Source organism: Loxodonta africana, chromosome 4 (genome assembly GCF_030014295.1).
Source record: "Loxodonta africana isolate mLoxAfr1 chromosome 4, mLoxAfr1.hap2, whole genome shotgun sequence".
NCBI lineage: Eukaryota > Metazoa > Chordata > Mammalia > Proboscidea > Elephantidae > Loxodonta > Loxodonta africana.
Genome location: NC_087345.1, coordinates 99268570 through 99295499, shown reverse-complemented (window position 1 = coordinate 99295499; position 26930 = coordinate 99268570). Strand labels below are relative to the sequence as shown.

Here is a 26930-nt window from a genome sequence, read left to right as displayed (position 1 = left end):
CACCAAAGGTTGCTCTATTAGAATTCACAAGAACTGAAGTAATATTTGGTCAGAGAAATAAAATAATAAAATATTAAGTCACTGTAAATATAACAGAAACTTATAGTTTACTTACCCGACATATGCCTTGAACACAGATGTCATTAGTTTCAGTTCCACAAGGAGTACCATCAGCAACCCTATCCTTCAACTGGTAGAAGTTAGTGGTTCCAGCAACCCGACAATAGAGTTTACAGCGATCTTTTATGGCAACTGTAAAATAAATTGAATTTTTGGTTTACTATAATAAAGCTAAAGGTTCCTATATCTCAAAAAAAAATTTATAACAAAGAAATATTATATCTACTTACTCCCACTATACTTTGGAAGCCACCTCACATTGGGGGAAAGACCATTGATGTTGAAATGTTTACCATCAAAATCAGAGCACTGCTTCCCTCGAAAGTCTTGCTTGCCTTTTGGACATGAATCAGTATTACATGAGCGAAATTTCATCCTGCGGCCCACACAGTACCTTCCTCCGTTTCTTGGCCTAGTCAAATTCATTACATTTTAAAGCACATCAGTACAATATTATTTCTGCCATTTACTTCTAAAGCCGTTCCACTCTTTTACAGGATCTGGAAAACCACTGAAATCCTACTGACTTTTTTTTTTGTTTGTTTTTAACAGAAGCATGTAACAAAATTTGTAAACAGTTCTATGTCTAATAAAATAAAAATATCCACCTTAGGATGGACAACACACCCTGGAGGGCAGAAATGATATCTCATTCTTGAGTAGATTAACTAACAAGTAACTAACTAAACATGAGGATTCATTTTAAAACTGCAAAAAAGGGTTTGTTCATTTTCTGGGGAAAAAAAAGACATGTAAGATGTGTAGGAAGAAAAGATAACAAAGGAAGACAGAATCATTTTTAATAAAAAGAAAAAACATATATGTGCATCTTTGTTGCATATATCCTGCTTCACTCCGTTTATGGAATTTCAGAATATCCATCTATACTCATCTCTTTGTTTCAATTTATGCTGGAAAATAAAAACTCTTCTTATCAAAATTTATGGAATACAAAGATGTCTAGCACAATTTAAAAAACAAAACAAAAAAAAATTTATTCTCAAATTCATATGAACTAAGTCAGATTTTATCCAGGTACGCCTTGTTTCTCTATCAATAATGTTTGTAAATAAGATTTTAAGTACTGAAAGTGTCATACTGCTTACCAACTTACATATTATTTTACATAACAGGAACTCTATTTTAAAAACTTTGTGGAATCTCAAAATTATTTTAAATAGTTTGATGAGGGGGAGATATGCTCCCGTAGTTATTCAGCTAAAGAGAATGATGCATCTATAGCACGAGAAGCAGAGAAAGAAAATACGACATGTGAAATTACCCAAAACAGTAAGAAATGGATAAAAGCATTATAACCAAATTAAAGAGAATACTGTCTATACATATTTTGTCCAGGACAGCTAAAATTGGTGAAAAGATCTTTCAATAGAAACACAGAAAATGTGAAAATATTACTGTCATCCATATTGACTAGTTTTTCTCAAATTTTAACTAAATCAGAAAACAAAAAAGATATGAAGAAAAAGGTATCTGTCTCAATTGAGATTCTAAAAATTATTTTAATCTAAAATATTTACTTTTTTCAAGATCAGGATCTACCAAGACATAAAGTAATGTGGCTTAAAGTATTCCAGAAGTTTTCTGAATCTCAAAAACTTACAGACTGACCTCCAGTTTTAGAAGTAAATGAAACTGATGTTTACTTTCTGGTGCCTTGAGATAAATCTTAATTTACAGTGACATAAAAAAGACATACTCAGGGCGATTACAGAGCCTGGTTGTGCTTTTGATTCCGCCTCCACATGTTCTTGAACAAGAACTATACGGTCCCCATGGTCCCCATTCACCATCTACAGGACGTGTTTCCATTTCTTTGTTTACACATAGTCCATGGTGGCAATGCTATAAAATAATAAAAAAGAAAGATTAGAAGAAATGATTCATGTATATGTGATTAGAACATCACATTAATTATAGTAGCAACATAAAGGTCAATATAGGAACAAAATGTATACAACTCAAAGCAAAAATGTTAATTCAGAAATGTAATTACATTTGACACCACTTTATGAATATTTCCTGGGTATCTACAGAGTAACTGTAAGAAGATTTGTGGAATGCAAAAAGAATACAATGTTTCCTTTGCCTTTGGGATTTAGAGTCTTGTTGTGGAAGGAAGACCTATGCATATGGGGAAAAATTAGACACTAAAATAAAAAATAGTATTTTTAACAAAGAAGCAAATACTAAGTTAATATTGTATATATCCATGCTTCTAATTTTAACTGAAAGATATCCATTTACTCTCCCACTCTTTTAGATAATTTTCTAGTCCACCTCATCCCAAGGCTCAAATTAGGACCTTGTTTCTTACTTCATCAAGAAAATGGAATCTTATAGAAAGATACACCCACAATCTCCCACCACTTCTTCTACCCACCTAACATCATCTCCCCCCATGAACTCAGCCTTCCTGCCTATTATGAAAACTCCGTGATCCTGTCCACACCAAATCCCTCTACTGGTGTACTGATTCCATCCCTTCTCACTACATCCATCAGTTCTCTCCTCTCCCATATCATCGTTGTTTAATTCTCCACTGCGTGACTGCTACTCAAAGTGTGGTCCGTGCATTGATACCTGTCTGAACTACTTGTTACCAGTCTGTGAGGCGGTAAGTATAGAAACTGAGAATAAGCATTTAGAAACTTTTACAGGAATGTGACAGAGTAATTTTATGTCCATTAAGCACAATAACTAAAAACATGGCTATATTTTGAAGGTCATCTTTTACATGTCATTTACCTAGTCAATCATTTTTATTATTTTGTACAAAAGTATCAGTTTGTAAATTACTGGAAATAAAAATAGAGAAAACAGGTCCTTGAAGACAGATCACCTGAGAAGTACTTCATTAGATTATTCCCATTAATATAGAAACACTGTTATTTCTCTCATCTATAAAAAACTACCCTCACTGGTTGCTATTGCCCTGTTTAACCTAGAAAGGGCTGTCTATGCTCACTGCCTAACTCTCTCTGCCTATTCTCTCCTAAACCCACCCCAATCAGGCTTTTACAGCCCCCTGCCATCCCTCCCTGAATCTGTTCTTGTGGTGGTCACTGAAGGTCTCACAATGCTATAACCAATGGCTGGTCCTCAGTCCCTGTCTTCCCTGCCTTATCAGCAGCATGTGACACAGCCGGTCACTCTTTCTCTTTGATATATTCTCTTATGTTGGCTTCCGGCCTCTACACATTCTTGGTTTTCTTTTATCCTTAATAATTGTTCTTAGCTTCCTTTTACTGGTTCTTTTTCTTCTTTATGATCTCTTAATGTTAGAATGTCTTCAGGTCAGATCTTGGTCCTTTATTCTTCTCTATCAACACTCACTTCCTTGGTGGCCTCATCCATCTCATCACACCCACCTCCCAACGACTAGCAAATTTCTCTCTCTCCACAACTTGCCTCATATTTACAGCTGCTTACTCATCTCCACTTAATGTGTAACTGACATTTCAAACTTAATCAGCCCAAAATCAAACTTCTGCCCTTCCCTCTCAAAATCTGTTCCTACTGAAGTCTCCCCCGTCTAAGCAGTTGTTAGATACTGCCGAGTCGGCTCTGGCTCCTAGTGACATGAAGACAAGTTGAAGTACTTACTGATGAAGATCAAAGACTACAGCCTTCAGTATGGATTACACCTGAACATAAAATGAAAATCCTTACACTGGACCAATAAACAACATCATTATAAATGGTGAAGAAATTGAAGTTAAAGTGATCCAAAAATTTCATTCTTCTTGGATCAACAATCAATGCCTACGGAAGCAGCAGTGAAGAAATAAAACATCGTATTGCATTGGGCAAATCTGCTGCAAAAGCCCACTTTAAAGTGTTCAAAAAAAAAAAAGATGTCACTTTGATGACTACGGTGTGCCAAGTCATGGTCTTTTCAATTGCCTCATATGCATGGCATCCTCATAATCATTGCTATGTTTGAGCCCACTGCTGCAGCAACTGTGTCAGTACATCTCACTGAGGGTCTCCCTCTTTTTTGCTGACCCTCTACCAAGTATAGTATCTTTCTTCAGCAATTGCTGTCTCCTGATGACATGCCCAAAGTAAGCTATACAAAGACTCACCATCCTCACTTCTGAGGAACATTCTGGCTATAATTCCTCCAGGACAGATTTGTTCATTCTTCTGGTAGTCCACAGTATATTCAATATTCTTTCCCAACACCACAATTCAAATGCATAAATTCTTTTTTGGTCTTCCTTTTTCACTGTCCAGTTTTGACATGCATATGAGGCAATTGAAAAGACCACAACTTGGGTTAGGTGCACTTCAGTCATCCAAGTGACATCTTTGTTTTTTTAACACTTTAAGGAGTCTTTTGTAGCAGATTGGCCCAATGCAATACACTGTTTGATTTCTTGACTGTTACTTCCATAGGCATTGATTGCTGATCCAAGAAGAATGAAATTTTTGTATCATTTCAACTTCAATTTCTTTGCCATTTATCATAATGTTGTTTATTGGTTCAGTTGTAAAGATTTTCATTTTCTTTATATTCAGGTGTAATCCATACTGAAGGCTATAGTTTTTGACCTTCATAAGTAAGTACTTCAAGTTGTCTTCGTTTTTGGTAAGCAAGGTTGTTGTATCATCTGCATAGCTCAGGCTGTTAATGAGTCTTCCTCCAATTCTGATGTCACATTCTTCCTTACATAGCCCAGCTTCTCAGATTATTTGTTCAGTACATACAGTGAAAAAGCACGGTGAAAGAATACAACCCTGCCGCATGCCTTTTACAATTTTAAACAATGCAGTAGCCCTTTGTTCTGTTCTAATGACTGTCTCTTGATCTATGTACAGATTCCACATGAGCACAGTTAAGTGTTCTGTAATTCCCATTCTTCACAATGTCATCCATAATTTGTTATGACCCACACAGTCAAATGCCTTTGCGGAGTTGATTAAACATAGGTAAACATCTTTCTGGTATTTTCTACTTTCAGCCAAGATTCATTTGACATCTGCATTGATACACCTCGTTCCATGTCCTCTTCTAAATTCAGCTTGAACTTGTCGTAGTTCCCTGTTGATGTATGACTGCAGCCATTTTTTAATTACCTTCAGCAAAATTTTGCTAGCACGTGGTATTAATGATATTGTTTGGTAATTTCTGATTTGTTTGATTGCCTTTTGTGATGGTTAAGGTTGTATGTCAACTTGGTTGGGCCATGATTCTCAGTGGCTTGGCAGTCATATGATACTGTGATCACCTCCATGCTGGAAGCTACTCTCAGCAGCCAATCAGTTGAAAGGGAGTTTCCTTGAGTGTGTGGCCTGCATTGAATATAAATGGATATTCTGGCAAGTTTTGGGGGCTTTTTGCTCACTCTGGATCCTGAAGCTGGCTCCTGTTCGACTAGCCTCCATACTTGGGACTTGAGCTAGCAGGTTACACGCGATCTTGCCTACCAATCATGGGATTCATGAATCTTCGCCGCCTAAGAGCAAGAGCCCTGCTCTCTGATCTACCGATCTTGGGTTCGCCAGCCCCTGCAACTACATGAACCAGGAAAAGTGTCTATCCTGACCCACGGACTTGGGACATTCCAGCTTCTACAATCACATAAGCCATTTCCTTCATATAAATTTCTCTCTATATACATATTTTATTTATACACTTAACTGGTTTTGCTTCTTTAGAGAACCCAACCTAAGACACCTTTCTTTGGAATGGGCATGAATATGGATTTCTTCCAGTAGGTTGGCCAGGTAGCTTTTTTCCAAATCTCTTGACACAGATAAGTAAGAGCTTCCAGGGTTGTATCTATTTGTTGAAGCATCTCAAATGGTATTCCATCAATTCCTACAGCCTTGTTTTTCACCATTGAGTTCGGTGTGGCTTGTACTTTTCCCTTCAGAGTCGGCAGTACAAATCCACCAGGCGATCCTTGGAAACTCTATGGGGCAGTTCTACTCTGTCCTAAAAGGTTGCTATGAGTTGCAATCGACTTGACGGCACTGGGTTTGGGTTTTCTTTTTTTTTGGTTTACCAGCAGTTCTACATCATACATTACCTCCTAAAATGGCTGAACATCAACCAATTCTTTTTGGTACAGTGACTCTGTGTATTCCATTTTCTTCTGATGCTTTCTGCATCATGTAACTTACTTTGAATCTCAGCAAATCCACTCCCACCATATCATGTCATTGGGGAAATATTCAGATGGCTACTTAGCATGTAAAATGATGCTCATAAGATTGATAATAATCAAGGAAATGCAAATTAAAGCCACAATGAGATTCCATTTTATATCCAATAAAAAAAAAATAGACTGGTTAATTTTTTCTTTTTTTTTTTTTTTTTAAGACTAACAACATCAAAGGTTGACAAAGAATGCAGAACAAATGCAACTTTCACATATCACTGAAGGGAGTTTAAGATGGTAGAAATACTTTGAAAAATTGCTTGGCACTTTCTTACAAAACTAAACATACACCTATCCTATGACTCGGCAATTCCATTCCTAGGTATCTACTCAAGACAATGTAAATATATTTCCACAAGAAGACTTTTTACAAGAATATTCATAGCAACTTTATTCGTAACAGCTTAAAACTTAAAATGACCCAAATGCCCCTCAGTAAAAGAATGCATAAATTTTGGCTACATGTGGATGTTGCTGTTGTTGTTAGGTGCCATCCAGTCGATTCCAACTCATAGAGACCCTATACACAATAGAATGAAACACTGCCTGGTCCTGTGCCATCCTTACAATCATTGTCATGCTTGAGCTCATCGTTGCAGCCACTGTGTCAATCCACCTTGTTGAGGGTCTTCCTCTTTTCCGCTGACCGTGTACTCTGCCAAGCATGATGTCCTTCTCCAGGGACTAATCCCTCCTGACATGTCCAAGGTATGTAAGATGCGGTCTCGCCATCCTTGCCTCTAAGGAGCATTCTGGCCGCACTTCTTCCAAGACAGATTTGTTTGTTCTTTTGGCAGTCCATGGTATATTCAACATTCTTCGCCAACACCACAACTCAAAGGCTTCAATTCTTCTTCAGTCTTCATTAGTCATTGTCCAGCTTTCACGTGTATATAAAGTGATTCAAAAGTCCTGGCTTGGGTCAGGCACACCTTAGTCTTCAAGGTGACATCTTTGCTTTCAACACTTTAAACAGGTCCTTTACAACAGATTTACCCAATGCAATGCATCTTTTGATTTCTTGACTGCTGCTTCCATGGCTGTTGACTGTGGATCCAAGTAAAATGAAATCCTTGAAAACGTCAGCCGTTTCTCCGTTTATCATGATGTGGCTTATTGGCCCAGTTGTGCGGATATTTGCTTTCTTTATCTTGAGATGCAATCCATACTGAAGGCTGTGGTCTTTGATTTTCATTAGTAAGTACTTCAAGTCCTTTTCACTTTCAGCAAGCAAGGTTGTGTCATCTGCATAACACAGGTTGTTAATGAGTCTTCCTCCAATCCTGATGCCCCGTTCTTCTTCATATAGTCCAGCTTATCAGATTATTTGTTCAGCATACAGATTAAATAGGTATGGTGAAAGAATACAACCCTGACCCGCACCTTTCCTGACTTTAAACTAATCAGTATCCCCTTGTCCTGTCCGAACAACTGCCTCTTCATCTATGTAAATGTTCCTCATGAGCACAATTAAGTGTTCTGGAATTCCCATTCTTCTCAGTGTTACCCATAGTTTGTTATGATCCACACAGTCGAATGCCTTTGCATAGTCAATAAAACACAGGTAAACATCCTTCTGGTATTCTCTGCTTTCAGCCAGGATCCATCTGACATCAGCAAAGGTATCCCTGGTTCCACATCCTCTTCTGAAAGCAGCCTGAATTTCTGGCAGTTTCCTGTCCATATACTGCTGCAGCCGTTTTTGAATGATCTTCAGCAAAATTTTGCTTGCGTGTGGTATTAATGATATTGTTCTATAATTTCCACATTCAGTTGGATCACCTTTTTTGGGAATAGGCATAAATATGGATCTCTTTCAGTCAGTTGGCCAGGAAGCTGTCTTCCATATTTCTTGGCATAGACAAGTGAGCACCTCCAGCACTGCACCTGTTTGTTGAAACATCTCAATTGACATTCCATCAATTCCTGGAGCCTTGTTTTTCATCAATCCCTTCAGAGCATCTTGGATTTCTTCCTTCAGTACCACTGGTTCCTGATCATACGCCGCCTTTTGAAATGGTTGAATATCGACTAATTCTTCTTGGTATAATGACTCTGTGTATCCCTTCCACCTTCTTTTGATGCTTCTGGCGTCGTTTAATATTTCCCCCATAGAATCCTTCACTATTGCAACTCGAGGCTTGAAAGTTTTCTTCAGTTCTTTCAGCTTGAGAAATGCTGACCATGTTCTTCCCTTTTGGTTTTCCATCTCCAGCTCTTTGCACATGTCATTATAATACTTTACTTTGTCTTCTCGAGAGGCCCTTTGAAATCTTCTGTTCAGTTCTTTTACTTCATCAATTCTTCCTTTGCTTTAGCTGCTCGACGCTCAAGAGCAAGTTTCAGAGTCTCCTCTGACATCCATCTTGGTCCTTCCTTTCTTTCCTGTCTTTTCAATGACCTCTTGCTTTCTTCATGGATGATGTCCTTGATGTCACTTCACAACTCGTCTGGTCTTTGTTCACTAGTGTTCAATGTGTTAAATCTATTCTTGAGATGGGCTCTAAATTCAGGTGGGATATACTCAAGGTCCTATTTTGGCTCTCATGGACTTGCTCTGATTTTCTTCAGTTTCAGCTTGAACTTGCATGTGAGCAATTGATGGTCTGTTCCACAGTCGGCCCCTAGCCTTGTTCTGACTGATGATATTGAGCTTTACCATCGTCTCTTTCCACAGATGTAGTCAATTTGATTTCTGTGTGTTCCTTCTGGCGAGGTCCATGTGTATAGTCGCCATTGATGTTGGTGAAAGAAGGTATTTGCAATGAAGAAGTCGTTGGTCTTGCAAAATTCTATCATTCAATCTCTGGCATTGTTTCTATCACCAAGGCCTTATTTTCCAACTACTGATCCTTATTCTTTGTTTCCAACTTTCGTATTCCAATCACCAGTAATTATCAAGGCATCTTGATTGTATGTTCGATCAATTTCAGACTGCAGCAGGTGATAAAAATCTTCTATTTCTTCATCTTTGGCCCTAGTGGTTGGTGTGTAAATTTGAATAATAGTCGTATTAACTTGTCTTCCTTGTAGGTGTATGGATATTATCCTATCACTGACAACGTTGTACTTCACGAGAGATCTTGAGATGTTCTTTTTGACAATGAATGCAACACCATTCCTCTTCGAGTTGTCATTCCCAGCATAGTAGACAATATGATTGTCCGATTCAAAGTGGCCAATACCAGTCCATTTCAGCTCACTAATGCCTAAGATATTGATGTTTATGCATTCCATTTCATTTTTGATGATTTCCAATTTTCCTAGATTCATACTTCGTACATTCCAGGTTCCGATTATTAATGGATGTTTGCAGTTGTTTCTTCTCATTTTGAGTCGTGCCACATCAGCAAATGAAGGTCCCGAAAGCTTTACTCCACCCACGTCATTAAGGTGGACTCTACTTTGAGGAGGCAGCTCTTCCCCAGTCATCTTTTGAGTGCCTTCCAACCTGGGGGGCTCATCTTCCAGCACTATATCAGACAATGTTCTGGGCTATTCATAAGGTTTTCACTGGCTAATGCTTTTCAGAAGTAGAGTGCCAGGTCCTTCTTCCTAGTCTGTCTTAGTCTGGAAGCTCAGCTGAAACCTGTCCTCCATGGTTAACCCTGCTGGTACCTGAATACCGGTGGCATAGCTTCCAGCATCACAGCAACACAGAAGCCTCCACAGTACAACAAACTGACAGACACATGCGGGGCATACACTGTGGATATACACACATACACATTTGGATATACACTGTTAAAAACCTGTGAAAACTGGACATTTGACATCTGTTATTTTACTTATATACTTCAATTTAAAAAATCATGTTTATACCCCAACTGGATTTAGGCTGCTCAATAAATTAGTTTTTAAATAGTATACGTCTTGATATTTGCAAATGTTTTCAACCAATATGTTGGCCACATGCAGTCCACCTTGAAGGTCCATGACATATATTAACTTGAAAATTTGCTAAGGCATTGAGCAAGGCCCAATCCTAGATTTGAGTCAGGTGAGCATCTTTGGAGCAAGTCTTCACGCTAATAGACTAAAATGAACAGCCTAGCATTCACACGTCAAAGAGACTTTGTATTTCTCTGTTTACCCCAAGATAGTAACTTTCACTTAAAAGGATAAAAGTTAATTACTACTACTGGTTACAGGAAGTAAAAAAAAAGTACTTTTGATAATTCTTATCTCCAAAATATGGAAATTTTAGATAAAGATCAAAATTTTAAATTTAGTACTAGCTTACAACTATGAACTGAAAAAGTCCATTAGTGTTAGACTATTTCAATGGGTACTTCTGCTACTGCAAAAATTGCTGAAGTTTAAAACAAAACTTTAGTAATCAATTAATTTATGATGTGAGTGATATGCATAGAAAACTCATGACCATTGATGGAAAAGTGATTTGACAGAACGGCAGTAACTAGTACAAACATTTTAATGAAACTACAGGTGGTAAAGACACAAGTTCACCTAATGTACCGACCTCAGTTTTAAGAAGGGTTTACTTTTACACATTGCAAAGTTAACAAGAGAAGCAGTGAGAGCCAACTGCACCGCCAAGGAACTGCTCCTTCTGCATAGTGGGGGCTCAGAAGAGGCTGACAAACTTATTCAGTGCAGACAACGTTGGCCATCAAGGTGAAAAGAACCTGACTTCATCCTGGACCACAACGTGGCAGATTTAGGTAAGTTCATGATCAGTGCTAGAATGGTAATGGTGTAATATGGTAAACAGTTTATTTTAGGGGCAAAATTTATTTTAATACAATTAGAACTGATAAAAATCTAGAGAAGCCACTTAAAATTTCAATTTATTCTTAAGTGAATTTTATGGGAGAAAATGTTTGCAATGGTTGTGTCCATAAATTTGGGGGATCTGCCAAAATATTAGGATCTTTATGTCTGTACTCATTAGTAATGACAAGGCTAACACATACTTAGATAACCATATACTTATGTAATTATTTCTATAATAATCTATTTGCAACTTTAATATTGATCTGCTACATCTTGACAAAAAAGAATAAAACTCAAGGTACTTCACTTAACAATGTACTACATCAAACATGACAATGAAACAAATTCACCTAGCAGAGCAAAAGTTAAAAACAAAAAATGAACAGAATCTGAAATGAGAATAAATCATATCCTTGGATAATCTCTTGATACAAGACTCACCCTTGAAGAAAACCTACCATCCCAGGACCACAGTTTGTTCCATCTGCCAGTGGCATGTGTTGAGTCCGACAGCCCTTGTGAACTCCTTCTGCACTTGTGCACCAGAGACGCCTGCACTGTTTCTGCAAAATAACAAAGCAAACAAGCAAGAGTAAAAATAAAACTGCAGCCCCCCTGATCAATTCAGTTTAATGTATCAGTTTATAAATAGATATTAAATATTTCCTGGTTTCATGGTCACTGCTAGAAATAATTAGCAAAAATCCTTACTAAATAAGTAAACTCTTGCCATCAGTTTTCATCTAACTGCATAAAATGGCAACAGATTTTTTTTTTTTTAATTTTTAGATTTTTATTCATACATTGAAAAATGGGAGAGATGAATTGGAGTGGAAGTATTTAAGATTATGTAACACATTTTTCTCTCTTTACAGGATATTTTTCTAAAGGACCTCTTGTTTTTAAATGTTATTCACAGGGAGTTTCCAAAGGCCTGTTTTGATCCAAGAGTGGAATGTATGAATAATGTGCATAGAAATACTGTATAATATATACTGAAGTTTCTTATTTTATGAATATAATGCATACTTTCAGTTTTTGAACAAAGGGGCCTGAAGTTTTCACAAGAAAGTAAAAATCCATATAGAGGCTCAGAGGAGCTAAAACCAAGAAAATTTCTTTCTTTTTCTGAATTTAAATTCAGTGTCCAATTTAGTGTCCAAATCAGGCAGAAAAGAAATACATATTTTAAAATGAAAAATCAAAGTAAATATTTTCTCCCCGTTAAAACAAAAAAACATTGCCATCAAGTCAATTCAGACTCATAGCAACCCCACAGGACACAGTAGAGCTGCCCATAAAGTTTCCAAGGGGTGCCTAGTGGATTCAAACTGCAGACCTTTTGGTTAACAGCTGTTGTACTTAACCAGTATGCTACCAGGGTTCTCCCAAAGTGGATGTTTAAAGGCTTGGTAAGATTTGTGATTACAAATATAAGGTTTGGGGAAAAATATTCACTATGTATTCACTCCATATCTCTGTTCTGACTGCTAAGTAACTTTCATTCATTCAACAAATATTTATTTTGGGACATCTACTACATGGAAGATACTATAGTAGGCACTGCAGATATATCTTTATTTAAATGAATGAATAAGGTTGCATTTTGGTCCCAGTTATCACAATTTACTAATGTGTTAAGTGAGGTACCTACAGATATATGTACTGAGTGTTACAAGAATGAAGAAAATAGAGCGACTACTCTGCTCAGAAAGTAAAGCAAGATTTTGCCAAAGCAGTGACATTCAGTCTGAAACAAATCTTAAATTTACACCAAAATAATAGAGACCCAGTCAAAGTAGAAGATCATCTTATACTTATTAAAAGTATCTAATCTATGAAAAAATTCTCAAAATAATTTGTGCAGTAACAGCTTAATGAAAACTAAGCAATCTACACCAAATTCCATTCCCTTGGGTTAAAGTTTATGTGACAGAAAATGTTGTCTATCAGATTCCCTGACCCTTTAAAACAACTTAATATCAAAACACCAGCATTTCTTCCCCTTACCCTCCAAGTAATAACATTTGAAATATATATAATTAAATAATTATAGTTAATTTTCACGTTACATAACATCTCCTAGCCCCTGTTTACTAAACGAGAAAGCTTTCATAGGATTTTTGTGAGAGTTAACAAACATAATTTCTGAAGTGCCTAACAGAGCCTCGCATATAATAAGTATTCAAAACAAATTAGCTTCCCTTTTTTCTTTAAGCCTCTTTCTGCCAAACACTGATTTTTTCTAAAAATAAAAATATTAAGGAGGCAGAGCCAAGATGGCGGAATATACAGACGCTTCCGGCAAGCCCTCTTACAACAAAGACCCGAAAACACAAATGAAACAAGTATATTTATGACAAGCTAGGAGCACTGAACACCAAAGGCAAGCTTAGAAAAAGAACTGAGGGGCAGGGGGAGGAAGAGATGGTTCAGAAGCAGAGAAGAGTTACCAGACCTGAATGGCGGGGAGACCTCAGGCATCATTCCCGGAAGCAGCGGCGGTGGGCTGCTACCAGTGTTCGGCCGCAGTTTCCTCAGGGAGAAGCAGCCAGCCACACAGCCTACTCACACCTCCAGAACCAGAGAAGAACAGCGCTCTTGGCAAAAGCCAAGTACTTGTGTATATTTTACTGTGCCCCCCCCACCCCACCGCTCGCAAGCCGGCTTCAGCGGCTGAATTCCCTGGGCCTGACATAGGCCCTGGTGAGCGCCTAGAGCCATTCCTGGCCTTGGAGAAGGAAAAAATTTGCAATTGGGGGAAAAGATAATTTGCCAGCTCCACTAAACAGGGGAGCCCAGGACAGAAGCAGCTCCTGTCCAGGCATAAATGGTCCATGGACTTTGAGTACCTTTCCCCTCTGCATGGACCTGTGTGGGGCTATTTCAGGATAGGCCCTTCTTGGCAGACTATAACTGTTTCAGCTGTGTGGTGGAGAGGTGGGTATTTGATGCTTGACATTGCCTTGTCTATTAAATAGGGTCCTTACCTAACCACATCACAGGCCAAAGGACTGGTGGCTCCACTCACGTCACTCAGCCACCCATGACAGGGGTCCAAGGAAAACTGGTACCTCCCAGTCCTTACAACCCAAAACACTGGGTACCCATGGTACATCTGCAGAACTCACCCACCTGTATGCTCTAGAGAACGGGGACACGCTTTTCTCAGAGACACGTGGGGGACGATTCTCAGTGCCCTATCTTGTTGAGATTCTCAGCCCCTGCTGCAAACAGATACCGGTACCTACACCAATCACTCCTGCCTCTCTAAGACTGTAGGACAGAGCCTGTACCACACACTTGATGATCAGCTACCTGGACATCTGAGCTGAATTCATACAAGAAAAGTGAATGGACTCCTAGACTGATATACCTGATAACAGCTCTAGCCATCTGGAGAAAGGACGTCAGAGCTCCAAAGGCAAAAATAATTAAGGTAGCTCACTCAAGCAACCCATTTGGGCATATTAAAACAAAACAAAACAAGAAACTATGACAGAGTAAGCAAACATAAAACAAACTAATACAATAACTTATAGATGGCTTGGAGCCAACAGTCAATATCAAGTCACATAAAGAAACAGGCCATGATCGTCTCAACAAGCTCTCAGAACAAAGAATCAAGAGATCTTCTAGATGAAAGTGCATTCCTGGAATTAGCACAGGCAGAATACAAAAGATTAATACACAAAGAACCCTTTAAGACATGAGGAAGGAAATGAGGCAATACACAGAACAAGCTAAAGAACACACAGATAAAGCAACTGAAGAAATTAAAAAGATTATTTAGGAACATAACGAAAAATTTAATAAGCTGGAAAAATCCATAGACAGACAACAATCAGAAATTCAGAAGATTAACAATAAAATTACAAAAGTAGACAGCTCAACAGAAACTCAGAGGAGCAGAATTGAGCAACTGGAAAGCAGAATTTCTGAACTTGAAGATGAAGCACTTGGCACCAATATATTTGAAGAAAAATCAGATAAAAGAATTCTAAAAAATGAAGAAACCTTAAGAATCATGTGGGACTCTATCAAGAGAAATAACCTACGAGTGATTGAAGTACAGGAACAGGGAGGGATAACAGAAAATGCAGAGAGAATTGTTGAAGATTTGTTGGCAGAAAACTTCCCTGATACTCTGAAAGATGACAAGATATCTATCTAAAATGCTCATCAAACTCCATACAAGGTAGATTTTAAAAGAAAGTCACCAAGACATGTTATAATAAAACTTGCCAAAACCAAAGCTGAAGAGAGAATTTTAAGACCAGCCAGGAAAAAACAAAAAATCACCTACAAAGGAGAGTCAATAAGAATAAGCTTGGAATACTCAGCAGGAACCATGCAGGAAAGAAGGCAATGGGATGACTTATATAAAAACTGAAGGAAAAAACTGCCAGTCGACAATCATATATCCAGCAAAACTGTCTCTCAAATAAAAAAAAAAACTAAAACTAATATGAACGTGAAATTACGACATTTCCAGACAAAGACAAGTTTAGGGAATTCGTAAAAACCAAACCAAAACTACAAGAAATACTAAAGGGAGTTCTTTGGTAAGAAAATCAATAATATCAGGTGTCAATCCAAAACTAGAACACTGGGCAGAGTGATCAGAAGTCAACTGAAACAAGGAAATCACAAAAACAAATCAAGATAAAAAAACACTCAAAACAGGGAAACAGCGTTGTTATTCTGTAAAACAAGACAATATTAAAAAAAATAAAGAGGGACTAGGAAATGTAGGCATAGATTTTACATGAGGAGAGGAAGACAAGGAGATACAAAGAAATAAAAGTTAGGTTTAAATTTAGAAAAATATGGGTAAATAATAAGGTAACCACAAAGGAGACAAACTATCCTACAAATCAAAAGAAAAAAATAGAGACTCAGCAGAAACAAAGTCAACAACAACGAATATGAGGAAAGGACAATATATAATCTACTCATCACATAAAATTAAGTGGGAAAAAGAAACTGTCAACAACACAGAAAAAAAGACATCAAAATGATAGCACTAAATTCATACCTATCCATAATTACCCTGAATGTAAATGGACTAAATGCACGAGTAAAGAGACAGAAAGTGGCAAAATGCATTAAAGAACGTGATCCGTCTATATGATGCTTACAAGAGACACACCTTAGACTTAGAGACAAAAATAAACTAAAACTCAAAGGACAGAAAAAATATATCAAGCAAACAACAATCAAAAAAGAGTAGGAGTGGCAATATTAACTTCTGACAGAATAGACCTTAAAATTAAATGCATCATAAAGGATAAGGAAGGACACTGTATAATGATTAAAGGGACAATATACGAGGAAGATACAACCATATTAAGTATTTATGCACCCAATGACAGGACTGCAAGATAATAAAAAAAAAAAACTCTATCAGCATTGAAAAGTGAGATAGCTCCACAATAATAGGACACTTATAACACACCACTTCCAGTGAAGGACAGGACATCCAGAAAGAAGCTCAATAAAGACATGGAAGATCTAAATACCACAATCAACCAACTTGACCTCATAGGCATATACAGAACACTCCACCCAACAGCAGCCAAGTATACTTTCTTTTCTAGTGTACATGGAACATTCTCTATGATAGACCACATATTAGGTCATAAAGCTAGCCTTAGCAGAATCCAAAACATTGAAATATTACAAAGCATCTTCTCTGACCATAAGGCCACGAAAGTAGAAATGAATAACAGGAAACACAGGGAAAAGAAATCAAACATTTGGAAACTGAACAATATCCTGCTCAGAAAAGGCTGGATTATAGAAAACATTAAGGATGGAATAAAGAAATTCATAGAATCCAATAAGAATGAAAACACTTCCTATCACAACCTTTGGAACACAGCAAAATCAGTGCTCAGAGGTCAATTTATATCACTAAATGCACACATACAAAAAGAAGAAAGGGCCAAAATAAAAAAATTATCCCTACAACTTGAACAAATAGAAAGAGAGCAGCAAAAGAAACCCTCAGGCACCAGAAGAAAGCAAATAATAAAAATTAGAGCAGAACTAAATGAAATAGAAAAACAACTGAAAGAATTAACAAGACCAAAAGCTGCTTCTCTGAAAAAAATCAACAAAATTGATAAACCATTGGCCAAACTGATAAAAGAAAAACAGGAGAGGAAGCAAATAACACGAATAAGAAATGAGATTGGCGGTATTACAACAGACCCAACTGAAATTAAAAGAATCATATCAGATTACTATGAAAAATTGTACTCTGACAAATTTGAAAACCTAGAAGAAATTCCTAGAAACACACTACCTACCTAAACTAACACAAACAGAAGTAGAACAACTAAATAGAGCCATAACAAAAGAAGAGATTGAAAAGGTAATCAAAAAACTCCCATCAAAAAAATGCCCCGGCCTGGACGGCTTCACTGTAGAGTTCTACCAAACTTTCAGGGAACAGTTAACACCACTACTACTAAAGGTATTTCAGAGCACAGAAAAGGATGGAATACTCCCAAAATCATTCTATGAAGCCACCATATCCCTGATACCAAAACCAGGTAAAGACACCACAAAAAAAGAAAATTACAGACGAATATCCCTCATGAACTTAGATGCAAAAATCCTCAGCAAAATTCTGGCCAACAGAATTCAACAACATATCAAAAAATAATTCACCATTACCAAGTGGGATTCATACGAGGTATGCAGGGATGGTTCAACATTAGAAAAAAAATTAATGTAATCCATCACATAAATAAAGCAAAAGACAAGAATCACATGATTTTATCAATCGATGCAGAAAAGGCATTTGACAAAGTTCAACACTCATTCATGATAAAAATTCTCAGCAACAGAGGAATAGAAGGAAAATTCCTCAACATATAAAGGGCATTTAAACAAAGCCAACAGCCAACATCATTCTAAATGGAGAGAGCCTGAAAGCATTCCCCTTGAGATCGGAAACCAAACAAGGATGCCCTTTATCACCACTCTTATTCAACATTGTGCTGGAGGTCCTAGCCAGAGAAATTAGTCTAGATAAAGAAATAAAGGGCATCCAGATTGGCAAGGAAGAAGTAAAAGTATCTCTATTTGCAGATGACATGATCTTATATACAGAAAACCCTAAGGAATCCTCCAGAAAACTACTGAAACTAATAGAAGAGTTCAGCAGAGTATCAGGATACAAGATAAACATACAAAACTCAGTTGGATTCCTCTACACCAACAAAAAGAACATTAAAGAGGAAACCACCAAATCAATACCATTTACAGTAGCCCCTAAGAAGATAAAATACTTAGGAATAAATCTTACCAGAGATGTAAAAGACTTATACAAAGAAAAGGAAAAAACACTTCTGCAAGAAACCAAAAGAGACCTACATAAGTGGAAAAACATGGATAGGAAGACTTAACATTATAAAAATCTCTATTCTACAAAAAGTGATCTATAGATTTAATGCAATTGCAATCCAAATTCCAACAACATTTTTTAATGAGATGGAGAAACAAATCACCAACTTCACATGGAAGGGAAAGAGGCCCCATATAAGTAAAGCATTACTGAAAAAGAAGAACAAAGTGGGAGGCCTCACTCTACCTGATTTTAGAACCTATTATACCGCCACAGTAGTCAAAACAGCCTGGTACTGGTACAACAACAGATACATAGATCAATGGGACAGAATTGGGAATCCAGACATAAATCCATCCACATACGAGCAGGTGGTATTTGACAGTCTTTTTAACAAATGGTGTTGGCATAACTGGATATCCATCTGCAAAAAGATGAAACAAGACCCATACCTCACATCATGCACAAAAACAAGCTCAAAATGGATCAAAGACCTAAATATAAAATCTAAAATGATAAAGATCGAAACCAAAAACCAAACCCAGTGCCATCAAGTTGATTCCAGCACATAGTGACCCTATAGGACAGAGTAGAACTGCCCTACAGAGTTTCCAAGGAGCACCTGGTAGATCTGAACTGCGACCTTTTGGTTAGCAGCTGTAGCACTTAACCACTATGCCATCAGGGTTTCCCAATAAAGATCATGGAAGAAAAAATAGGGACAACGTTAGGAGCCCTAATACATGGCATAAACAGTATACAAAACATTACTAACAATGCAGAAAAAAAACTAGATAACTGGGAGCTCCTAAAAATCAAACACTTTATGCTCATCCGAAGAGTTCACCAAAGGGTAAAAAGATTACCTACAGGCTGGGAAAAAGTTTTTAGCTATGACATCTCCAATCAGTGCCTGATCTCTAAAATCTACATGATACTGCAAAAACTCAACCACAAATAACCCAATTAAAAAATGGGCAAAAGATATGAATAGACACGTCACTAAAGAAGACATTTAGGTAGCTAAAAGGTACATGAAGAAATGCTCACGATCATTAGCCATTAAGAAGAATGCAATTAAAAACTACAATGAGATTCCATCTCACTCCAACAAGGCTGGCATTAATCCAAAAAACATAAAATAATAAATGCTGGAGAGGCTGGAACACTTATGCACTGCTGATGGGGATATAAAATGGTAAAACCACTTTGAAAATTGATTTGGTGCTTCCTTAAAAAGCTAGAAATAGAACTACCATACAATCCAGCAATCCCACTCCTTGGAATATAACCAAAAAAATCCAAACCCAGTGCCGTCGAGTCAATTCCAACTCATAGCGACCCTACAGGACAGAGCAGAACTGCCCCACAGAGTTTCCAAGGAGCACCTGGCAGATTCGAACTCCTGACCCTTTGGTTAGCAGCCATAGCACTTAACCACTATGCCACCAGGGTTTCCCCTTGGCATATACCCTAGAGATATAAGAGCCTTTACATGAACACATATATATGCACACCCGTGTTCACGGCAGCACTGTTTACAATAGCAAAAAAGATGGAAGCAACCAAGGTGCCCATCAAAGGATGAATGGATAAATAAATTATGGTATATTCACACAATGGAATACTATGCATCGATAAAGAACACTGATGAATCTGTGAAACATTTCATAACATGGAGAAATCTGGAAGGCATTATGCTGAGTGAAACTAGTCAGCTGCAAAAGGACAAATATTGTATAAGACCACTATTATAAAAACTAGAGAAACAGTTTCAACAGAGAAGAAAATATTCTTTGATGGTTATGAGAGGGAGAGGGAGGAAGGGAGGGAGAAGGGTACTCACGAATTAGATAGGAGATAAGAACTACTTTAGGTGAAGGGAAAGACAACACACAATACAGGCAAGGTCACCACAACTGGACTAAAGCAAAAGTAAAGAAGTTTCTTGAATAAACTGAATGCTTCGAAGGCCAGTGTAGCAGGGGTGGGGGTTTGGGGACCGTGGTTTCAGGGGACATCTAAGTCAACTGGCATAATAAAATCTACAAAGAAAACATTCTGCATCCCACTTTGGAGAGTGGCATCTGGGGTATTAAATGTTGGCAAGTGGCCATCTAAGGTGCATCAATTGGTCTCAACCCACCTGGAGCAAAGGAGAATGAAGAACACCAAGGACACAAGGTAATTAGGAGCCCAAGAGACAGGAAAGGCCACATAAACCAGAGACTAACTATATCAGCTTGAGACCAGAAGAACTAGATGGTGCCCAGCTACAACCAATGACTGCCCTTACAGGGAACACAACAGAGAACCCCGAAGGGAGCAGGAGAGCAGTGGGATTCAGACCCCAAATTCTTGTAAAAAGACCAGTCTTAATGGTCTGACTGAGACTAGAAGGACCCCAGCAGTCATGGCCCCCCGACCTTTTGTTGGCCCAGGACAGGAACCATTCCCAAAGCCAGCTCTTCAGACAGGGACTGGACTGGACAATGGGATGGAGAGGGATGCTGGTGAGGAGTTTGCTTCTTGGATCACTTAGACACTTGAGACTATGTTGGCATCTCCTGTCTGGAGGGGAGATGAGAGGGTTGAGGTTGTTAGAAGCTGGCGAAATGGACACGAAAAGAGAGAGTGGAGGGTGGGAGCGGGCTGTCTCATCAGAAGAGAGTAATTGGGAGTACGTAGCAAGGTGCATGTAAATTTTTGTGTGAGAGACTGACTTGATTTGTAAACTTTCACTAAAAGCACAGTAAATTTTTTTTTTTAATTAAGATATATTTAGTTTACCTTCCTTAAAAGAAAATATATATTTTGAAATATATCATAGCTGTAAGTTACGGCAGTTTTCAAACAAAAGGATAAAATTTTTCTTACCAAATAGGGACACACTTGTGATCCAGGACCAAACATAAGTTCACACTGCTGGTTTACATCATACATCAATCCAGGAAGTTGTGAAGACAGATCATATATTCTTCCATTTGGTTTGTCAAGGAGGCATTCTCCATGACCAGTACTGTACAAATGCGAAGAAAAAAACATTGTGAATATATATGGAAGCATTTCAACACAAGATTTTTATTACATTTTCTATAGTCCTACACTTTCAGAGAGAATATCAATATTTTTTGCATAAGTTAAAAACTAACTCATCAAAATCAGTAATGTTCTTTTACATAATGACATTCTCAGAGTTTACAAAAGACTTTTTATGGACTTGACTTCACTTGACCCCCACAACCACCTTAAAGGTTACACTTTTTTTTTTTTTAATAACAACAAGTAAACAAATTTATCAGAATACAATTTACAAAACATACATTCATATGTTTATCACACTACACTACTGCTCTACTCTGCTATCCAATGTGCAAATTGTCTAAAATACAAAAATTAAGTTTTCAAATCATTTCAGAAAGTACTTGTCTTGTCCTAAACAAAAACAACAAAAAAGTAATCTTAGGTTTTATGCTGTCTCCACCTCAAAGTGTAGCACTGAGTTAAGAGCCCTGGCTTTGGGAGCTTGTCTGTGGTTGTACCATTGCCTACACTGTGTGACACTGCACAAGTTATTTAACCTTCCTCAGCCTAAGTCTGGTAGAATGGTAATACCTGTCTTGTAACTTGCTACTAAAATACATGATAAATAATATAAATGGTTTACGTATATATCTTTCTCCTACTTTATCAGGTAATATCCAAGCTATAGAAAACTGTGAAAATGTTCAACCATTCCAACTGGTTTAAAAGCAACAATTTGTTGCAATGAAATGATTAAAAGATATTTTTTGGAAACTTTTACTGGCAAAAAAACCTATCAATTTTTGTCAATAAAATGAACATATAACTTTTAAAATTTCTATGAAAGATAATTCGGTCCCCCTTCCAAAAAAAAAAAAAGCACACCTACCGGTATTTTTCAATTTCTCACTTAACCACTGAAGAAAGCTGTAACGAAATTATGTACAGAACAGCTACTGTGCATTGTGTGTTTAAATTACACTCCCATAGAAGGATAAATAACCACTGCTGATTATAACTATAGTATACATTTATGAACATATATTCCAAAGCATGGTTTTATTTCTTTCTATAGTGCTCATAAAGAGAAGTACCTAGAAACTTCTATTATTGGTAAAATGGTGATTAGAATATGTGGTCAAAGAAATGATACAATATTGCCATTTATATAAAAAGATTACCTGGAAAGGGCTTGGGCTTGCCTCTTTGACAAGTTTTAATGACTAAGACAGAAACACCGTTTGGATATAAGGGGCTGGAGAGTTGAGAAATCTTGCAGGAGGTAGAGTGACAAAAAAAAAAAGAGTGACAAGGCAAGAAAAACGTGGATCAGACTCTCTCGTCAGAGCTGCAAAGTCTCCAAAAGTATATAGAAACCTAAAGACTCCCCAATCTTATGACTTTATCTGTCATTTAGAGACACCTCAAACTTGAGGCACTCAAACTTCTGCCAAAATATTACCTAGTAATAAAAAAAATGCTTCTGAAATTTTCAAAAACACATGGAAGCGATGATTTCCATTCAGCCTCCCCTGAAAAGGGGTTTTCATTACAATAAGGGATTCAAGTAAAAATGCAACAGGTCTGAACTGTTGAAAGAAAACTTTTTTATTTTGTAGGAGTTAAATATGTATACCCAATTCTTTTCTTGTTTTTAAGCACCCATTTTTAGAGTGAAAGCAAGCTGAAATTTAAGCAAATCAAAAACTAAACATAAACAAACACTTTAAAAGAGAACACAAATTTCGTATTTTATAATTTAAAATTTTTTCAATTATTCAACTAAAGTAACTTATATTCAGACTTACTCTAGGAATTCAGTGATATACTTCTGACTACATTTTGACCAGGTCCACGGACTCGTGTGGTAATTTAAACTTGGGGCCATTACATGATACTGATGTTTAATTCCAGCCTCCTTACATTTAAAACTATCATCATGTGGAACGTTAAATCTAAAGATAAAAATAAACACTTAAAAAAGAATATTAAAACATTATTTCAGAGTATACAAAATTAGTAACGGATATTTTATATTTATATAACATTATGACGAAAGTAAAGATAAACTCTGTTACATTGGAATTTGGACTCTTGCTTTCTCCATAAAACATTATAGAAACAGGATTACCATCATGTTTAGGGGCACATGGCTTCTAAGAACCCTAGATCATAACTCTGAATCACTAATACATTTGGTTGATGTGGCTTCTGAGTGTAAACAATCAAACTATTTGGATTCTGGCTCACCTCATCACAATATGGACATAACTTTCACCTAAAAATACTGTCAGTTTCAACATGCATATTCTTGTGTGTGGATACAGATTAGGTAAAGGAGATATCACAGTAAATTCTAGACCACTGACACCAAATCTTCAAAAGAAGAGAAGGGATATTAAATAATTAGCTGGTCAACAACAGACCCCATGCATTCTTTTGAGGATCTAAGTATAAATTTAAGTTTAGAAGGTACTTTGCAACCACCTAATTCAGATCCTTGCCCACTGAAATGTGTATTTAAGTCAGTCTTTTAATTAAACTACTTACCCATATCCTAGAGACATCTAAAGAGCTTCTCAGGAAGTAAATAAAAAATGTAAATAAATGTCTAAGATGGTACTGTATGCAAGAGTAGTCTTCTACTAGTTAACAGGCTTAGAAACCAGCAATAGTGCTTCCTAGATACTGTTGCAATGCTTTAATAGCCCTCAGGTATTCTCCTGATCCTATTCCCTCACTTCAATAAACAATTTTATAAAATTGAGTATGCAGCTTGCTGATGATTCTGGGATACCTGTGTGCCAAAACAGACCTAACAGGCACTAATTTACTAAAAATGACCTCCACTTCAAATTATTCTACCTATATGTTCTAATTGTGCCTCAAGGCATGACCAGGAAAAGAAAATGGAATAAAACTAAGAGAGGCAACTCTAGCCTCAATTCCTTATTCCCAGATAAGAAAGAAACCCCAAGAGTCCTGGGGGTACATTTGGAATCATTTTTCAAAGAATGAGTTTGCAGCGGGTTTCTGACTTTCCATGGGAGCTCCAAGGGTATCACGGGAAATCATGGCCTCCATTCTTACAGCATAGAACCCCAGCAGAATTTTTCCTATGTAGGAACAGGTAAGAGAATCCCAAATTTTTCATAAGAATCTATGGAGTGGAAGGGACAAAACTTAAGAAAATATTTCAATGAACATGGAATCCCCATGGACCACATCCTCTGCTGAGGCTCTAGGCTATAAGAGCAAGAAATGTGTTGGAATTACAAATAGTTGGGAGTTCCCAGAGCCAGTAGCCCCTGTAGGCCCTCCCATAAGATGGTAGAGGACAGTACCTGGTCATGTATAGGATAACAAGGGATAGAGGCCAGAAGTGCTTGTCATGTAATCCAGTACAGTAAATGAAATAAAAGAATTCCCAAGTTCTAGTTCTTTGCTTAGTCTGTTGATCTGTGCAGCCTGTCTGACCTAACATAGATCACAAAAGAGCCAGAGTTAGCATTTCAGGGATGAAAATTATACTAATATTTATTTTTATAAATAAACAAAGATGCGTATTACTCAATTGAAGATGGAATCTTAGGCATTCTGTGCGATGACATAAAGCAGGTGCAGTACTGAGGTGACAGAGATACTTACACGTGCCCAAGCTCGTGAGCTATGGTAAAGGCGGCACTGAGTCCATTTTCCTCACTAATAGAGCAGCTCCGTAAAGGATCACACAGGGTACCTAATTCTGCTAAACCTGAAAAATTTCACGTTTGTATTTGATCAAAATGGGAAATAATACCAAATTCATAAAGTAAGAACTAAGTTCTTAAGCATTTATCATTGTCATCATTATTTAGTAATGAAAGCAGGGTTGGTCCTGAATATTGAAAGCACATTTAATAAGAAGAGAGAAAAAGGAATGGAATGGTTTGTCTGCAGTTCAACCTTTTTAGCAAATTCTTGGACTCTTTTACTCAAGAAAATAATCCAAAATTATTCAATGTGCAAACAAGTTAAGAAAAGGTGGAAAAAGCAAAAGTATATTTATTACAAGAAGGATGACACGTTTAGGCTACATTAGCATGAACAGTAGGAAAGGCCACAAATATTTAAATTGGTAAGAGAGAAACTAATAAGAGAAGAAAATAAGAGGTCTACAAATCTATGGTTTTTAAAAACAAATTTTAAGACTCTGACCAAACCAAAACCAGACCCATTGTCATTGAGTCGATTGTGACTCATTGCAATCCTATAGGACAGAGTAGAAATGCCCCATAGTGTTTCCAAGGAGTAGCTGGTGGATTCAAACTGCCAATCTTTTGGTTAGCAGCCGAGCTCTTAACCACTACACCACCAGGGCTCACAAGGCTTTGAAGGAGTATACGCATACTCAACTACAACGATAATTAAATCAGTAATATAGGTCAAGTGCATAGTGCCTGATATTTAACAAACTGCATATGTTAAATAAAATATAACACGATTATAATGTAAGAATTATTGTGAGCACTCAAAAATTTGTCACTCTGTCAGCAATAGGGAACGTATCACATATCATGATCTATTCACTTTAACAGAAACAGTAACACAAAGTACAAATGTTTTGCCTAAAGATGGGGGTAGTATGAACTGCCTAGACACCAAAGACAGCAATAATTACAGTTTATAGAGTCTCATAAAAATAATATAGAATAAGAAATTCAAAATGAATACTCATTAAAACAATCTATATTCCATTTTAAGCAAGTGAGAATTTCCTTTTTTTTTTTTAATTTAACATAATGCCATGGTTTTTGCTGTTGTTATCCTTCAACAGTTGGTTGTAAATTCATCTGCTCCCTGTAAAGACTCTTTCCATAAAAGAGCATTCTTTTTTTATATGGAATAATTAATTCCTTTAAAGTTTTTACATTCAGGAATTGCTTAATATAAAATAAATCCACCTGTATTAGCTACTGTGCTTTAGCCTACTCCCTCAGTATAATCCTGTATTATTAAAGCTTAAAGCATGGATAGTTTTCTAGAAGTTAAGGTAGATTTATCAGAATGTTTTTGTTGTACCTTAGGAAAAATGGAAGTTAAACTGAGGAATCTAAAAAGGCTGGAAAACATTCAAACACCAACAAGTTCATTTGCCAATACTTTTCTAATAAACAAAACAAAAAAGATTTGCCTTCTTTTTGAGCCCAGTGCCAAAACGCCTTGCTTAGGCAAAGCCCTGTCCCCCCCCTCCCAAAACCCCCGCCCTCTGCTAAAAAAAAGGTTTTTCTTAGTTAGAATCAAGACAAAAAAGAAATTCTTTAACAGCCCTCTGTAGAAGACCTGAGAGAATTTCTGTTTTCCTCAAGATTCTAAAATTAACGCTTACATGTGGAATTTCTAGTCAATTTCCATCTTATTTCATGTTTTTCCTCTGACAGAATAAGTTAAAACTGGACACATTTTCTTCATGGATATCCTGCTGCTTCCATGCCTTCATTCATATTTTCAATCTGCCAAGTGGC

General features: G+C 37.0%; 1 protein-coding gene across 1 annotated transcript in view; it reads right to left on the bottom strand.

Annotated features, from left to right (window-relative positions):
* ADAMTS20 (ADAM metallopeptidase with thrombospondin type 1 motif 20) overlaps positions 1–26930 on the bottom strand; it is a 215455-nt gene that overhangs the window by 123184 nt on the left and 65341 nt on the right. The window contains exons 8-14 of the mRNA XM_064284366.1: positions 25075–25180; positions 23235–23381; positions 21280–21421; positions 11504–11608; positions 1838–1983; positions 351–532; positions 116–252 (exon numbers count right to left, since the gene is read on the bottom strand). Of these exons, the coding sequence (XP_064140436.1) occupies positions 116–252; positions 351–532; positions 1838–1983; positions 11504–11608; positions 21280–21421; positions 23235–23381; positions 25075–25180 (965 nt within the window). The remainder of the gene's footprint in view (positions 1–115; positions 253–350; positions 533–1837; positions 1984–11503; positions 11609–21279; positions 21422–23234; positions 23382–25074; positions 25181–26930) is intronic.